The sequence below is a fragment of the Euwallacea similis genome, chromosome 20 (assembly GCF_039881205.1).
Source record: "Euwallacea similis isolate ESF13 chromosome 20, ESF131.1, whole genome shotgun sequence".
Classification (NCBI taxonomy): domain Eukaryota; kingdom Metazoa; phylum Arthropoda; class Insecta; order Coleoptera; family Curculionidae; genus Euwallacea; species Euwallacea similis.
In genome coordinates, this window is record NC_089628.1 from 2562530 (window position 1) to 2579799 (window position 17270).

Below are 17270 nucleotides of genomic sequence, written 5' to 3' on the forward strand. Positions count from 1 at the left end.
GCAAGCGATTGGAAAGTGGCATTTCAACCCACGGGTGGTGGGTTCGAAGCGCGCTTCGATAAATTGATAAACAGGCCGGCCCATGGAGACATGAGACGTTTTTTTTTTGTAAAATTAATAAATATTCAATGATTGTCTTTAACTTGCAACCGAACATGTACAAGTCCTACATGTATAATGCTGTTAGTAAAAATATTCATGTTTTCCTATTATCCACATTATGACTGGCCATGCAATTTAGAGAATAATCATAACAAATTTGTGAAAAAATTAAATCGTTATGTTTTCTTTTTTAAGTAATAGAATGATTTATGTTGAATAAACTTAAATCTAAATTTGTTAATGAAGGTCATGTAGAAGGTATCTAACATGCAGCAACCGTCTCTCAGAGGCTCGTTGGTCTAGGGGTATGATTTCCGCTTAGGGTGCGGGAGGTCCCGGGTTCAAATCCCGGACGAGCCCAAAAACTTTTTTCTTTTTACTCTTGTAATTTTCTTTAAAAATTTATAATTTTTTATAATTTAAAAATATATATTAAATAATGAAATTAAAGTTATTTTTTATGTCGCCTGTGATTGATTAGTATAAATGTTGATACTTAATTTGAGCCAATACAGGGCCAAGAAGCACCACGTGCGATTTTCATATTGCCGTCAACCTAAATTTTGATTATCTTAAAATCACATACCAGATATAAATTGTAATAAATATGTTCGTTTTTTTATTAATATCTTTCTGCTGCTCGAATATCTTTTCCAAATAATTTAGTCCTGGATCTGCCAGTTCGAAAAGGGACATTACCTTTACATTCGTAATAAAAAAAAATTGCCCAAAATTCCTAGTGTAATTGATCCAGTTGCGTAGCTGAATCTTGTTCCGTGAAACAATAAGTAGGCTCCTACAATATGTTTCTCATTCCCACACGTCGTCCCATGAACGACTTTCATTTGTTTCCCGGAACAATGGGCTCGTCCGGTCCGAACGGACAAAAGTAATGAGTATTTGTCCGGGAGCAAAAAAGGGCAATCTCTCTTGAGCGGAAAATAAATACATCCAATTTCTTCCACCATTATTGGAATTTTTCGGGTAATATAGCAAAAGGCACGTCACACGGCGACATTTTCCAATATGGCCCACATGTTGAATCTCGGTGCTGCTGATGCTGGTGGAGAATTGGCTGAGTAGAATATTGATTAGGCACATCAGCAGTTCCAAGGAAAAATGCATTATTTATTTACATGCAGTTTGATTAACTACTGTTTATGCTATCACTAACGTAAACATGATATTTGGTATTTCGCAAGGAAAATTATTAATTATCCCGTTTGGCAGCCAGTCTTTGGTTCGGCTTATTAAAGTGTAGTTGCATTGCAATAACCATGACGGTAAGTAGAGTTCAAAGTATATTATCATAAAATTTTATAAATGTAATAGCGTGGCCAAAACCCAGTTTCTGGACAATAAAAACGAACGACCGCTTAGAAAATAAATAAGACGTTTCTCTTCTGGTGTCTCCTTATCTAGTCAACGATAAATTTCCTTTTAATGGGCTCCTTTATCGGAATTTTACTATGCCTACTATAGTATTATTATCGCTTGTAGTTAAGCAATGACTGCTTTTTATTGCCTCGTGTTTCAGCCCGCCTTTGTCCTAATGCTAAGCATCACAGTGTTGTTGATTCAGCCATTCAACTCAGCTAGCACCATTGATATTTACGGGAACGTAATCGAGAGTACCGTTCCGAAGTACCCGCCTTCAGCGTGCTGCCTAATACCGAAATGCCAGAAATCCGGTCTGTGTTACAATGAATTGACGTGCAGTTATCAATGTAGTACCGAGCAGTATCGCTCCGCTGATCAGGGCCACACCCCTGGGTATAGCTTGAGAAATAGTTATACCAACTACGTTTGTTGGTGAGCAGCAATGGTCAGTAAATAAATAGATGTCTTGACGATCTATTCATGCAGGTTTGGAGAGTGTAGGAACTTTGAGGTGATATGCAATCACTGCCAAGATCCCAGGGAGTCTGATTTTGATATTAACACTGTGCGAAGAGACTGCAAGGACTGTTACTATAAGAAGCGATCTTAAACGTTAAGTTGGAATATTTATTTACGAAATTGCTACTAGTGCGAAGTTAAAAATTTTGCAATACGAAGCCTTATCAGTAATAAACACATAATTTGTTTATTGTTGCCACTAAACATTTAAATTCTTGACACGGTTGCTGGCATAGCAGGGGAAACAATATCGTTCGTGACGTATAAGTAAATACATGTAATCACTCAGACAACATCGAAGGCCCTGCCCTCAAAGGGGCATTATTGTTCCAATCTCACAGTCCGTGACGTATACCTACCCAGATGTTCGATTCCCTGGCGTCAGCTGTATGGTATTCCACTGACCAGGTGTGCCATTATAAAACAGCTGAAAATCGGCATCAACCCCTCACCAATGGGGTACGCAACAAGTCTTAATAAGAGGTGTGCAGATATAGGTTTCAGGGTCACTGACTGCATGCGTCTATTTCTCTACAAACATTTGTCAGCAGAGGTAATTACCACATTAGTAACGTAGAGGGGTAATAACAAGGAGGCAGCATGCTGAAAATGAATATTTCAGCCTCAAATAGCCCTTAATATTGACTTCCCTCGTAAGTATTGGATACGCATGTTGAGGGTTTCCCAAGGTTTTTGTTCTAGCTCGCTCCTACGCATCTTCATCCTGAAGGGTGATCAACATCAACTGTTGGTTTAGGTACAGCTGGGAAATTAACGATGGTAATTAGTTTAGTTATTGGCGTTTTGATTAGGGCAAACAATTGTCCGCTTCAAAATAGGCACATGATCGATTTAGGGCCACTAGATCAACGTACTCGCGACTCTGCCCAGGGAATGAAATTCGTGCGAATGAACGTTTGGCATTGGTCAGTTTCCTGAATTCCACAAAAATGACCTTTCACGTGTAAATTTATCAGTACATACACGTCTAGTTAAAGAGACATACTCTCTGCAGCGTAAAATTTTAAGTTCTCGAACAATAAAAACCAGAACAAACATTTTATTTCGGTCTTCGTGTAATAATAAAATATTGACCCAATCGTCGAGTGGCCGTACACTTACGCCGAATATGGCAAATATACAGTATAAAGCCGGCTTAAGAGTCCACCCAAGGTAACGTTTATTTTTGTGTGCCGGGGCTTTGAGGTTCAAGAAACCCGGTTTTCTCTACATAGGGCAAACGTTTGGGTTATTTGACGTGAATATAAAAACATCAAGGTTAAAAAAATACGAACGGTTTAACTGAGGGGAGACAAATATTCATATATTTTTCTTATAATTGTTACCAGGACTGGCCATCACATTTAATTAATAACCGTAACAAATTCGTAAAAAAATTTACATGAAACTACTTTTTTTTTAATTAATGGAATAATTGATGGTTAACAAGTTCTAACCGTTTTCGCAATATTGAAATTGAAACATATGTGTTACGGTCATGTGGAAGGCATTCAGCATGAGTGAAATTTCTGCTAACGGCTCGTTGGTCTAGGGGTATGATTTCCGCTTAGGGTGCGGGAGGTCCCGGGTTCAAATCCCGGACGAGCCCGGTAATTTTTTTAATTTTTTTTCTTGAGACATTTCTTTTGATTATCGTATATTGCATTTTATTAAAAAAATGGTTCGAGAAAATATTCAATTGATTTAATAATAATTATTTCTTACTCATTAGTAAAAAAAAGTTATTATCATCGTCTCAATGTTCCTACGTGAAAATTGGAATACTGACAAATTTGATTTTTCTTTAAATCCATGTCTATTAAATCAAATAAAATTAAACTATTGTAATTAATGAGGTCTGCACTTTGCCTTTCACAGTCACAAGCCTATAACTTGATATGTGGCTCAATGGTCTAGGGGTATGATTCTCGCTTTGGGTGCGAGAGGTCCCGGGTTCAAATCCCGGTTGAGCCCGTCTTTTTTTTTATTTGTTTTTCTAATTTTCAGCATAAGCTGTTTAATGCAAATCACTTATTTTACCAATGGCATTATATAAAACAATAAAAAATTCAACTCCGTAACAATTTCCGGTTTTCAAGCATAATTTCCAGAATTATACCCATAAAGGAGAAGGCTTTAAACCCATTTTACCTTTGGCATTGCAAGCTTTAAAATCAACGGTAACACGTTTAGTTACATGGTGATAATGTTAATGCCAACTTTAACCGCGTTGCAGTAACCGACTAATAACGTCCCCATAATACCATCTTGTCGCAGTAAATTCTATTTACACCTGTCGTTCTGTATAAATACAGGCGGGCCATAAATCATAATTTGCGTCACGTTTAAGGGCAGGGCTCCCCCTCATAAACACCCTACATATGAACATATATAATATGCATCAGGTATTAAGTCTACACTTTCATTTCGAATTGAAACTGCGGGGTCTAATTTTTCTATACTATTTATTATGAAAATATAATACAAAACTCCCTATGTAGTGTAATCGAATAAATATAATCAATATTGTGGTCATTTAATGGACTGCCTCGGTGTATACAGAATTTTATATAGCAAGCACAAAACGCACTCTAATTCTAGTCACCCTGTATATCGCCCTCGCGAAACGAGGGAGATGCACAAAGTTCCTAGGTCAAGTAGCATAATATACTATATTAATAATTAGTGGAACTGACTAATAAATTACCAATATAGCCAATTGGTTGTTAGTTAACCAAAGTGGCAGAACATGATTTCTTTTAAATATATTCGTTGTAAAACTTGTTCAAAAACTCTTTGGCATGCAACTAGTTACTTTTCATTGGACGTGGTGTCTATATAGCTACGCTACTTTATATAGTATATTTTACATCTTAGTTCTTATTTAGCGCAACGTATAGGCAACCCAAAACACTCTACTAGAGATGGAATGTTCCCGACTATATGCAAGAAAACTGGGAATAACTTAATGTTATATAAAATATATTGTACCTACAGCAAAAACAATTCTCTCTGCGTCTGATGTGGTTTTTACAATTTTTGTACACTAACTGGGTAAATAAGAACCAGAGGGACATTTTTTTGTCATTTATATAATATAAAATTCATTTATTTAACTCTATTATAATATATTCATAAAATATCTCTATTTAAGTTAATTAGGTAGGTATGTAAATAGTACAGTTCAATCTCTAAAATTGTTTTAGTGCAGGCTGAACCGGGCTGAGACCCGTCGGGGCGAAGCCCGACTTCATCCGGCAAAAATTACGTTTTACACTATTATGTAGTAAAGGCTAAGTATCTCTAGGTCTTATGTAAAAAGTAGTATTAGTATGTAAGTGTATTGCTCGTTTGATTATTTAATACGCTATATTGCTGTCAAGTTATAGGCGCTCTATGTGGCAATGTCGCAGAGAGGGAGAATTATTCTAGTTGGGGAAAATTGACTGGTGGTGTCGTGTCCATAGAATATGCATTTTGATTTTAATACTTCTCTTTTAGGTACTTTAACGTCTCTGTGAATAATTGACCGAACTTACCCCCTCCGCGACCTAATACTCGCTACTCGTTAATTCATACTTTTAAGGGCTAAAACGTTAACTTCCTCGTTTATTTATTTATACCTAGACCTATGGTAGTTCGTTATCTATCGTATTGCTATGGTTTCAGAGGCGTGGCCGTCTTCTGATGACCAACCTACTGTTTTATTGCTTTCGAATACCCGGCACCCGGGATGCCTTCGAAATCTCGATTCTGACGAAAACTGTAAATTCCACTTAAAAAAGTTCCAATCGTTGTTTTGTGTGTGCGATTCACCGAAACATTAAAAATCTTAAGTAAAAATATTGCTCATCGCTCTTATTGCTGTTGGAGTGCCTCGAAATATTTCGGCGAATGTGCTTAAGTATAAACCGTATTGACGAACATTGAATTTGACGAGAATTGCTTTTTGTTTATTGCTCTACAAGACGCGTTATTATTGCTTCTTTTTAATACTAACACATAGAGTGCAGCCGCCAAAACTTTCACGCACGCTCTCCGTTAAAAAAGAGGAGTGACGTCAAACGGACGTCATTAAATGATGTTGAAAAGACACTGGAGGGTGACGTCGGGAGGACGTTGTGGAACGACGACAGTGTAGATCTGTGAGATTTCTCTTTCAGGAAAAATTTCTTGACTTGAGCATTAGCGTGAATCGTCAAAATCGACGTCGAAAGTAGGTCACCTTCCCACCTGAAAGGCCATAGGCCTTTAACTTTACGATAAATTTATTCGTTTCATTGTTAGGTCCCTTATCAGGTAACTGACAGTGTACACCCCCCTAAGTGACGTCCCTCCACTCGAGAGGGCAACAGGGACCTTAAACATTTTGGGAGTCGAGTGTTACCTTATTTTAAAGGTATTTTTCTTCAAAGTCGAGTTTGGCTGGGGTATTTCGTTTTCGAACGCCCACCCGGTAATACATTAAGAAGACTATTTTCCATCAACTTCATCGGCTGTGCTGAAAGTTTTGGCGTCCCATTAAACCCTTACCACCTAATCCCACCCCAATTTGGGGCGGTTTTAATTTACGAAATTCACCGTTCTCATTAGTGCCGCCATTTCTGTTTTTCTCCCGAAGTAATGCCAGAACATTAATTACAAACTATAATATGATAAACTTGTCAAAGAAACAACGTCTAACTCTAGGGGCTTAGTTGCGTAATATCACTCTCTATACTGTACAATTTAATAATACTTTCTGTGCTCCTACATAACCTAACTTTCCTACATACGGCCGACTCGCAGATGAATCATTTTTAAACAGGTAATAGGGCGATAGTGTTTTGTTCTGAATATGTATTGTGGTGAGATCGATCGTCGAATGTTTTCTATACCTACTGCAATTTCTATTATCGGGGTCATAGAATGAAGATTTATTATTTATAAAATGTCACATATTTTTATAGCGCGCAGCAGGCAATAGGGAAATTATTAAAGTTATTAAATTCGCCTTGAATACGGCATTAAGCTAATAATAGCTTGAATTATTGATGCTAATCTATTGTTCGTTTAAAATGTAAAAAATGCTGTCGCCATGAATACAGGAATGTGAGCACTACTACTGACTGACTAGACTGCACACTCGCCAGCTTTAGGGTCCAGTCAAGACTAATTTTTACCGCTGCCCTGTGTGGAAATTTTTACATAAAATATTGCACTGGCCCTTTTGCGGTCATCCCACGAGACTGTTGTCCTAACCTAATTCCTTATAACATAATAATTTAGTCTATTCACTTGCAAAAATACTGCCAAAACTATTCTTACTTATACGTATTAGTTTGTTCTCTTTTCGCCTTAAATTTCATGGATTTTCTCAACTTTTATAGCAAAACCTATTTTACATATTGTTGAGTCCTTCGGACCAGGTTGCATATCTACACAAGTACCTCTTTCATACCCACTTGTTTGGATACGAAGAGACAAAACAATTGACTAGGTGTTTATCTATTTTATATCGGGACTAAACTGCGACTAGAAATTTTGCATCGTGTCTTATCATACATTTTTAACAATTTTATCTAAGATTCGTTGTTTGCGAAACGTTGCTTGGCGTTCAAAACTTCGTTGCATTTGAACGTGCGATAAGGGGTTGAAAGAAATCTTTGAAAGTTAATTAACTAAAGATTAGCTGAGATAGGTATAGTGCAGCCTAAGTGTGAGTACAGGTATTTACATCCCTTATTTATAAAAATCGCCACGGTACGTATGGCAGGAAGTGAAGTTAGTTCGGTGCAGGGAACGTTTGAGTATAGGCAGGTACAGGTATCAGGTTAATCCTGATCGTTAGGCAATTCAAATCGACAAAACAAACAACAGAAATCTAAATAGACCCCCTTCCATTCCTTGGTTCTCGATTTAAATGTGAAATTTCGCCGATTTCAATGGCACCTACATTGACACATTTATCTCAAACCGTTTCCGAGGTATTCGGGCACAAAATCTGTCAAAACAAAATGGGAACAAGTGAGGTGTTTTGACAAAACTGGCTGACTTGTCAAAGTACTTCATTTGTTCTCAAGGCCACGGAAAGGAAACATGATTTTTCCCAGATTTTGGGTCAGTTGCAAACCATTAGAGATGAATGTGCAAAAGGCTGTATTTTTGAAATCGGTAAAATCAGCTGTTTTCAACGAGTTAAAAATACTTTTATTTGAGCCTTCTCGTCACAGACCTGCTTAGATTTGACTGCAGCCCCTGATGGCTTGTGGAAAAAATTCGTATTTTTTGCTCGTTTAAACGTCTTCGCAAAATCAAAAATAACGGAAATATCCATCCATTAATCCATATTAACTCGAATTGGAGTAGACATGGGAAAACCCAACTTTATTCAGCTCAGTTGCTCGATTCTTCGCCTCAAACTTTGCAATTGGGATGTTCTTCACTTTCTTCCATTACCAACGGCTTCGTTACCCTAGATTTGCGTCTTTAAGGCTAATCTAAATTTAGTGGACGTATTTGCGATGTGTGACATGTTACTCGTTTTGGGAGGGACTATATACAGTGCGATAGTCGAAGCTAGGGTCACTTTGTACAGGGTGAGTGACGTTAGCGTCGACTAGGGGGATTTTAAGAAGTTATATGGCCGCTAGAGTAGTTTACTTAAGAAACCTCTTTTGGAGGTTTCTACTAAAGATTTGCAGAATCCAAGCCTTGAGGGGAGGACATTTTTGAGTCTCCTCAAGGCTGCAGTCGCTTAGCAATAGACTAGAATATAGTGACTAGAATAGAACAAGGACTAGACGAGGAACTGCGCGGCTTTGACACGGCTCACCTACCAATAAGGAGAATGGCAAATCATAGAACACCTAAATCTCTATTAACCTACAATGCACAGAGTAATTAAAAATAGGTATATCTCTTCTTTTTTACTTTGTTACACGCCCTGCCAAAGCCGCCCCTCAACATTAACCATCAAGAACTTTATAGGTAAGTAGAATTATGTCACCTCTTTAACCAGTGTAGACTCGTACGGGTACAGGACTCGGAAGAATTTCTTGGATTTGTTTGCCGGAGACCGGAGCGTCCTCCAGGCACGCCATCGAGGGAGGCATGGGCTCTTCTTTGAGACACGCAGACTCCAGGTGCTTGTTAAGGTACGATTTAAGAGCGAAGGTCTTGTGGCATCTCGGACATTCGAAGTTCTTGTCCGCTGAGTGGGTTTGCATGTGTGCTCGGAGATTTGATCTGAAACAATTAGAATCTGCTTGAAGATGTGAACGATCTGCAGGGAATTGCGGTTGAGGCATTAAGTAACTTGCAGTCTTTTTAAGCTAGAAACGAGCAGGTGCAACGTCTTAAATTTGACACAACTAGTCAGACCCCTTCCGTAATGACTCAGAATTGAATCGTAGTGTATTTAAATCGATAATAAGCCGCTTCAGGTTAGCGGGTTAGCACTAACCGGGCAAAACGAGTGAGGATTAAATCGCGGTCTTTTCGAGACGTTAAAGTCGATTTAACTTAGTCCTGAGTTGGACCGAAGTTTGAAAGAGACTCGTCTTACCTGTCAGCAAAGGCCTTCCCACAATGCGCACACCCATATGGTTTTTCTCCGGTGTGCGATCTGAGGTGTCCCTGAAGAAGCCACGGTCTCGAAAACTGTTTCCCGCACACCCCGCACCGATGCGCCAACTTATGCGTCAGCACGTGCATCGCCAACGCCGGCATTGACACGTAAGCCTTCCCACACGTCATACACTTCTTGGCTGCCTGACTATCCAGGCTTCGATGCGTTTGCTTATGCCTGGACAGGTTGCTGCTGGTCGCGTACTGTTTCCCGCATTCGCTGCAGGTATACTTCGGCTTCTCGTTGCTCAGTTTAGTCGTCAGAGCCACGGAAGGATCCTCTGGGTTCGACCGTTTTTTAGACCGGCCGTCGCTGACGAAAAACGCCTCGTAAGTGTACGCCACTGTCTTTCCAGACTTAATTATAGTTTGGTGCGGTCTGATGTTCTCTTGTTCCTGGATGTCGTTCGTGTCCTGCGCGATCTGAGGTGGCTGCGGCGGGAGGAACACTGTGGTGCTGGCGCTCAGATCCAAGATGGCGTGGGCCGCGTGCAAATCCTCCTCAGCAGGTACGCGTATGGTTGGCTGGTTAGTCAAGAACGACAACGGTGTGGGATTGTCATCGTGATCGGCCACTTTCTTGTCCTCCAAGCAGTAAGGCCGGTAGATGTCCTTCTTCTTAGGGGGCAGGCTCAAGTGGGCGCCGGTGGAAGTAAACGTCATGGACAGACTCTTCCTCTTGAAGGGAGGCGGTGAAGGAGGAATAAACTCGGACGTTGCTTGTCCTGCAGACTCCTCAAGGGAGTTGAGAGTGACGTAAGGCGGTGCCATGGGGTGTTGCGAAGTGAAATCGCCCTTCGGGATGTAGGTGGTGAACGAAGAGGGGTGCACCTCGTGGATGTAGCCTGGAAATAATAAAAACCGGGTTTTATTTTAGCTTGGAAGCAACAGTTAAAAAGCACTGTAGGGGACGTTTTCATTATTAATGATACGATGCGGGAGTGGAAGTAGGGTTGAAAAGTTTGCGAATTACCGGCAGAAACATGACGATTAAGAGGGACTTTCGTTTAAAGTTTAATGCCTTTTATTATGTGGAGGTTTCGAAGTTTTCTAGAATGGCAGTTCTTCGTATGGCTCTAAGATAATATGAATAATTACAATTAACTCGAAACAACTAGAAATAAGTAAAAAAGTATTAGTTCGCTCAGAATTTGAATCTAAGCCATCATGATTGTGAGACATGTGTCGATCTCAATACACTCTGAACTGACGAGCCGCAACGATGCCAAAGAGGCTTTTCTAGGGCGCGAAATAACAATAATAAATATTGAATATTATATAATATAAGAAACCTCTTTAATATAATATTCCCTCTTCAGTCATTGAATAATCCTCAAATCACTTACTTTTGCTAATTTCCCTCAGTAGCATTTCACATATCTGCAGATTAATTACCAGAAATATTTTGGCAATTAATTCAACATTGTTGCCGCATTGTTAAAGGTCCGTTGCGATTAGTCAATTTAAAATATTCATTTGTGGCGAATGCGATTGGCTATAAATCCTTTTAAGTAAAGTATGTAGAATACTGCACATGTTCCAGTAAAAAAATGGCCAAGGAAGCCTTGAAACCCTTCAATGTAGGCGAACCCGTTGGTAATCCCAGTAATTCTATTAATTCTAATGGGATTAGAGGTGATTATTGCCTATTTAAATATAATGTCCTGCCACTAGTTGAATATTAGGTAAAGGTGATAATTGAATTTACCAAGTTTGCTAGTATACTCTTCGATTGATTTTGATTTGGGCGTTCAATACTTCCCTCCAATGAGGTCCTCGGGATGCAAATCACAAGCATATAAGCTCAATATATGGGTTAATAATTCATTAGTGTCCTTAACCACAAAACTGGAAACTCCGAGTTATAATTAAAGCTATTAAAAGTTTTATTAAGCCAGCAGGAACGTCGTATAGCTGTAAGCTGTAATATTACCGAGCTAATATATCGACCCTGGTACGGGATTCCGTATATTATTTAGCTCGATTTTCCGCAGCGAAAACCTGTTGCCGGAATGTCGAAAACAAAACTTTTTCCACTTTAATTCACTTAAAAAGGGCGAGTTTACAGCACGACGGAAAAGGGACCCTCTGCCCCTTTTACGTATTCAGGTTTACAAGGCTTGGGCGAATTGAGTTATTGGCACAAACAGCTCGGATAAGAATATTCCACGCCTTGTTTTCCCTCTGGAAAGAAGGTTTTATTTGCCGCGATCCAGATCGTACATGCATCGAAAGCGCTTCGCGCGGTCGGAGGAATCGAAATAAAGCCATCGATGGCGATTCGTTTTTATGGGAGGTTTTTGATTTTCTAGTTTTAGTTTTGAGTCGTTTTCTTCCTTTTTTCTATCAAAATGATTTTTGAAAATGTGGAATGCACGCAAAAGGTTTGATGTGTTTGGGATCTTCCGAAATCATGATCTCGCGTCAGTTGCTGTTCCAACTACACCATAGTGCAATAATTGTTTGATGGCTCAATTATGTTTGTTGCTTATGCCAGATGGGGTTATAAGATCAAAGAAAGAAGGAGAGGGAGAGGGAGAGAGAGAGAGAGAGAGAGAGAGAGAGAGAGAAAGGACAAAGTAGTGCTGTTGCTCAACAAAACTTAGTTTGAGATTTGATCGCTTCTAGAAATATCCAGAAAAATCAAATAATTTACAAAACGACTTTGTTAGATTTATATCTTTGATCATTTTACGCCACCTCAGTAAATTTATGGTGATGATTTTGATGAGAAGGAGAAAAAATAGAAGAAGTTGCCTGAAGAGGAAAAGCAGGAAAGATGGAATAATCTAAAACGGAAAGAAAGACAGCAAAGACGTCATCTCGAGCAGAGAGGGGAGTTGGAAGGCGCTGAATAAGGAATTAATAGAGTGACTGGAGCAGCAGCTGGAGAGCTGCATAATGGAGAAAATGACGACTGTCAACCAGAAAATTCGGGAATTGGAAAACAAGTCATGATAGTCATCGCGGTCTTGTTGGCAAGAAGTTGGAAATCGAAGATGATGGAGTAGAGACAAAACATGGCGGATTTTGCCAAGTCCCCAAATCGGGTAACGATTTTCATTGAACTTCAACATGACTCAGTAATAAACAGAACCATTCTTAGAACCATGGGATTGAGGTACTCAGAATCCAAAGATGGTCGGGGTACATACAAAAAGAAAGAAGTTACGGATTTGATACAGCCTGCCAACGAAAATTGTGTGAGTTATTTCATTATCTATTTGGGAGAGGGGTGGCGATAGGAAAGGTGGAAGATGTGGCAGTTTGGCATCACCCTCTTGTGGGGTGCGCTCGTGCCAGCTGTCGTCGTCTAATCTGTTCGATTTAATTAAAAGGGCCCGAGAAAGAGAAAGAGGGAAAGAGGCGCTTTCGCCCTTCGCACCGCCAGGTAACAGCTGTTGCTTTCCGACCTTGTTGAGCATATTATTGTTTGGGGGAGAAAGGTGTCTATTTTCGAAAAGAATGGATTAAATTAAGTGTCGAGTTGATGTTGTTACAGTTACAAAAAGCGTCAGTTATACGGGGAATACGGGACGTTTCGCCTTTAAACCTCTAATGCGTCTCTTCACTCACCATTATAAAGAATGGTGGTACCGCTGGGGCTTCCCGGCGGCGGGCTCGGGGCAGTGGCCCCCTCCGTCGGACTGCTCGGTCCCCAGCAAGCCCCCTGCGAGTCCCCCACAACATCGATAATCTCCTCCTCCTCCTCGTCCATCTCCTTGGGCGATTCTTTGCTGCTCCACGGGTACGACTTCCACTTTTTCGCCATCAAGCACCGAGGCATCTTCGCACATTTGGAACGTACCCCCGAACCGTCGCCCTAACTTCGAATCATGTGGAACCCGCGCGGCGCGATTGCAGTACCGAAAGTGCGAGTGGTACCAGAGAGGAGAGAGACAGAGTCAAGATATAGAGCGACAGAGTTTAGCGTGAATATAGGAAACGAACGAAGAGAGAACTAAACTAAAGTAGCGTCGTCAACCCCTCGTGGTTCGGTTGTGCGCCCCGCCGAGCGCGCCCCTGTATTTTATAAGCGCGAGGGTTGGGGCTGCGGGGGACGCGGGGGTTGAAAGTTGGGCTGTTGCGCCGCTCCGCGAGGGGGGCCACCGAGTGTTGCATGGCACTGGTTGCTTCTTCTTCTCGGTCGACGGGGAGGGGTGGCTTTGTCGGGGGGGCCGGAGGGTAGCAAACCGCGATAGTTTTCGGTGGTTTATGGAACTGTAGCAATCAAGGGAGATTTTCTTTTTAGGAGGTCGGATGTGTGATTAAAAAAACGCGAATTGTGTTGGGGTGTAACCCCGTAGCAGCCTCGCTTATTTCCCTAGAATTCCAGACAAAAACCCCGATCAAGAAGTTGGAACTCAAAGTTTAATTGGCAATTTTCCCCCAACTAATTTAAAAATTATAGATTCCATCACTTGAATAGCTAATTAAAAGTTTTCAGGGTTGTATACACATTTTACTTATTAAATTGTAAAGAAAAATCGTGTTGGAGTATTACATGTTCGTTCAGGCTACTTAAAGTTCATTTCTTAGAACTCACTTGCCACCTCTCTCTCTTTCTTTCTCGCCGTTCATCAGGTTGAAGATACCTTAATGTTGAGTTTGCAGCCAAATTCTCGAGGAAAAATTAGCTGAATCTGAAAATACCTGAGCTCTTGACGATATAGTGAATAAGACTTCCGCATAAGCTCGAGTGCGCCCCCATGAAGTAGCTTAGAGCAGCTCCATGGGGGCGCCACTCCCGGAAATGCATTATCGTGGATGTCCTATTTGCGTAGTTACCAATTTAAAATGTTATAGTTCTTTAAGTTGTTTTGGTGTGTAAGGGAGGCGGATTATTCAGAACATTTATGGTGTAATTTAAAAAAATGGTCAGTGGCGGAGACACTTTGTAAGAGCAGTGAAACCTAGTGAAGAGCCCCTGGGAAATCCAATCCAAACTACCTTAACGCTATCACGAGATTTCCTGCATTCGAAAATGGCACAATGAGACATACACAGAGGCGCAAAAACTCTCCAAAAGTATACCAATATGGCACGTGCTTGTTTAAAGACACGCGACACCCGCCACGTGGGCTTAGGGCCACCTGATCGGTCACGCACCTGGGGTGGAAGCCCTAGACCGGCCCCTGACTTCCGTAGACACCAAGGGAAAAGATACCATCATATAATATTGCACCGTTACAAGAAGGGTACTATCCATATTTGGGTATTTAAGTGGTTCTGAAAGCACCGAAACGAATACTTAAAGTGATTTATGGAGGAATGATACATACGGAAATATGACACATCGAGTGAAAATTTTGCGTGATTCTTGAGACACGGAAAGGAGGTGTAGGGGTGGGTGCCTGACCGTGGGCGTCTGAGCGATATTAATGCCTATAGGGTGGCACAAGGACATGCAAAATTTGAATTTTTATCGAGTATAGGGGATTACTAATGACGTGAGGTTGAGGATATTATGTGGTTTGTTATGAAAAATGCCTCGTCCAGCACCGCAACTGCAAACCAAATTATTGCTCCAAATTCCTATAAAAATGCAGAAAACAGGATTAATCCCCGGAATAGCAGCTCGAAAATCCCGTTAAAAACAGCGGTAATCTTAAGGAGGCAACAAAAGTAAGCCGTGTCCTTTGGACTATTTAATTAAAAAATGGTAATGAGAGAGGGAGAGTCGAAGAAGAAAGAGAGAGATGTTGAACTTTTTAGCGTGTTCCCCGAGATAAACATTTTGGGAAATTACGCCAAGTTTTTCAGTGTCTCACTTCCCGACAAAGAAAAAGGGCCCAATTAAATGATAATGCGTCTGGGGAACGTCTTAATTGAAATCTGGAAAACTAACACTGCTGGGTGCGGCCCGCGCCCCACCCCCCACCCCCTGCGGGGTCAAACTTTTTGCGGCATTTCCGAACAGTTTGGCCCATTGTTCCTTCACAAGGGAGAAAGTTTTTCAGTCACGTGCCACACACTTTTGATAAATTGAATCCGCGGATGCGATTGTGTCCGGCATTGTTTAAATTTGTCTGCCATTTTTGCCACAAAAGGCCGATTGTTTTCCGCCGGCCATGCGAAATGACAAAAACCCTGGATATGTGTACGTATACGTATATTATATTTTAGCCCGGATTGTTTTCGGCTACGTAATTGTTATTGTTTCCGGGGGCGTGGAAAGTTTTTGTGATATCGCTCCCCTCAATCCCACACAACCTCTGGAAATCTTACATTTGGAGGAGAGGAAATCGAGAATCAGCCTGGAAACTTCCTGGCTGTTTGCGAACATTGGGCGTTATTACTCCCGCCTTGTCGCCACAACGTCTAATACAGAGGTGCAAAAATCATCTTCCATCACTTGTTACGGAATATTAGTCGGCAATACGTGAGTAGCTGATCACAGTAACATACTGCCTGCTTTTGAATTTCGCGCTAATTTGTGAGCCAAAATCTTTCCATATTCGCATCTCACTTCCACCAACGCACTATCGCGTCATGACGTCCTTTCCTTACAAATAAAGTTCTGAATGTGACAGTGACATTTCGCCTTTTAATCGTCCGCGTCGCAACTGCTTTACTCGTATGGTTCGGCAACCAGTCATACAAAGAAATCATGTTTTTAGTGTTAGAGAAATTATAGTCAAAAACAAGAATTATTCTCTAATGTGCTATGAGCCTTTGGCTGGGACCCGAACCCACATCTCGCCCGATCCCTGTGCTCTTCGTTACCGTGCATTAGCAGAATACTTTTCTCTTAATTGCTTCATTTTATTTATCAAAGAACCCGAAAATGGCCTCTTTTAAGGGCAAATACAATGAGTCATTCCACCCTCCTCCGCACTAAGGGTCTAATCAGCGCTCATGAATACGTAAATCGCACTTTTCCCCTCAGGAACTTTAGAGCTAACTGCGACTTCCAGTAAAGTAGGAAACGTAGTAATAGTACCCCTTACTAAAGTATCAAATTTGCATGCCGGAAGCGGGAACCAACGAAACTCTAAACCTACCTATAGATACGAATAAGTGTTTAATTCTAATGATACTCTTTTAAGACCAGTTGCACCGACGACGTATCGAATTACTCACGAGGGATTTAAATTTCAGGGCACTTCGTTTTCGTTTTTTTTTTTTAATAAAGCATCCCCTAATGGCACTTTGAAGACTACACCAGAAAATCCGTATCTTTATCGCTCGGCCCCCCGAAATTGTATTATCGCTAATGCTTCCCGAACGACTTTTGCATAAAAAAGGCATTCATGGAGTGTGGGGGGGAAAGCACTGATTACTTGTCGTTTGTTTAAATGGCCCAATCTCGGTATAGAAAAAGTTGCCTTAAAGTTCCCAACTCCACGCTGGGATCAGTATTAAAAGTTTCGGGTTTCTTCCCCAAAGAACTGACTTTGAAACTGGGAGTTTTCAGGGGAGGGAGATGTTGTGGACTTGTTGCTTGGGCGAAACAGTTAGGGGATAAGTGGGGATAAAAAAACACGCTAAATTCTGGACGCGGGGTGGATAATTACAAACCAAAACATATTAAAAGCGGCTTGTTCTAGGGGAAAGTTTGGTGAATTTAAGGAAGCTCGACCCTTTTGGAAACCCAAATGATCCTCATCCCTGACTCGCTTTTCTATGTTTAGCAGCTTTTTGACAGCAGAGACTTCTTG

The 17270-nt window shown here is 40.8% G+C and overlaps 2 protein-coding genes and 3 non-coding genes across 5 annotated transcripts; 4 read left to right on the forward strand and 1 right to left on the reverse strand.

Annotated features, from left to right (window-relative positions):
* The first annotated feature begins 390 nt into the window (after positions 1-390).
* On the forward strand, positions 391-462 carry TRNAP-AGG (transfer RNA proline (anticodon AGG)). Its single transcript has one exon. It is a non-coding gene; the product is annotated as a tRNA-Pro (tRNA).
* Positions 463-1249: 787 nt separating this feature from the next.
* LOC136415557 (uncharacterized) lies at positions 1250-2784 on the forward strand. Its single transcript, XM_066400192.1, has 3 exons — positions 1250-1385; positions 1640-1914; positions 1969-2784. Exons 1-3 carry the CDS (start codon positions 1380-1382, stop codon positions 2090-2092), a joined length of 405 nt encoding a protein of 134 aa, XP_066256289.1. The 5' UTR covers positions 1250-1379; the 3' UTR covers positions 2093-2784.
* A 754-nt stretch (positions 2785-3538) lies between these two features.
* Positions 3539-3610, forward strand: TRNAP-AGG (transfer RNA proline (anticodon AGG)). The gene has a single exon. It is a non-coding gene; the product is annotated as a tRNA-Pro (tRNA).
* A 293-nt stretch (positions 3611-3903) lies between these two features.
* On the forward strand, positions 3904-3975 carry TRNAP-UGG (transfer RNA proline (anticodon UGG)). The gene has a single exon. It is a non-coding gene; the product is annotated as a tRNA-Pro (tRNA).
* A 472-nt stretch (positions 3976-4447) lies between these two features.
* LOC136415555 (transcriptional repressor scratch 2-like) lies at positions 4448-13596 on the reverse strand. Its single transcript, XM_066400189.1, has 3 exons — positions 13186-13596; positions 9548-10454; positions 4448-9228 (listed from the first exon to the last, which is right to left on the reverse strand). Exons 1-3 carry the CDS (start codon positions 13394-13396, stop codon positions 8994-8996), a joined length of 1353 nt encoding a protein of 450 aa, XP_066256286.1. The 5' UTR covers positions 13397-13596; the 3' UTR covers positions 4448-8993.
* Positions 13597-17270: the final 3674 nt, after the last annotated feature.

Excerpts from the sequence above, each read along its gene's own strand:
- LOC136415555 (XM_066400189.1), bottom strand. The coding sequence starts at position 13,396 with ATGCCTCGGTGCTTGATGGCGAAAAAGTGGAAGTCGTACCCGTGGAGC. Across the intron at positions 10,455-13,185 it reads TACCACCATTCTTTATAATG|GCTACATCCACGAGGTGCAC; the intron begins GTGAGTGAAGAG and ends TATTATTTCCAG. Across the intron at positions 9,229-9,547 it reads GGGAAGGCCTTTGCTGACAG|ATCAAATCTCCGAGCACACA; the intron begins GTAAGACGAGTC and ends TAATTGTTTCAG.
- LOC136415557 (XM_066400192.1), top strand. Across the intron at positions 1,915-1,968 it reads TATACCAACTACGTTTGTTG|GTTTGGAGAGTGTAGGAACT; the intron begins GTGAGCAGCAAT and ends CTATTCATGCAG.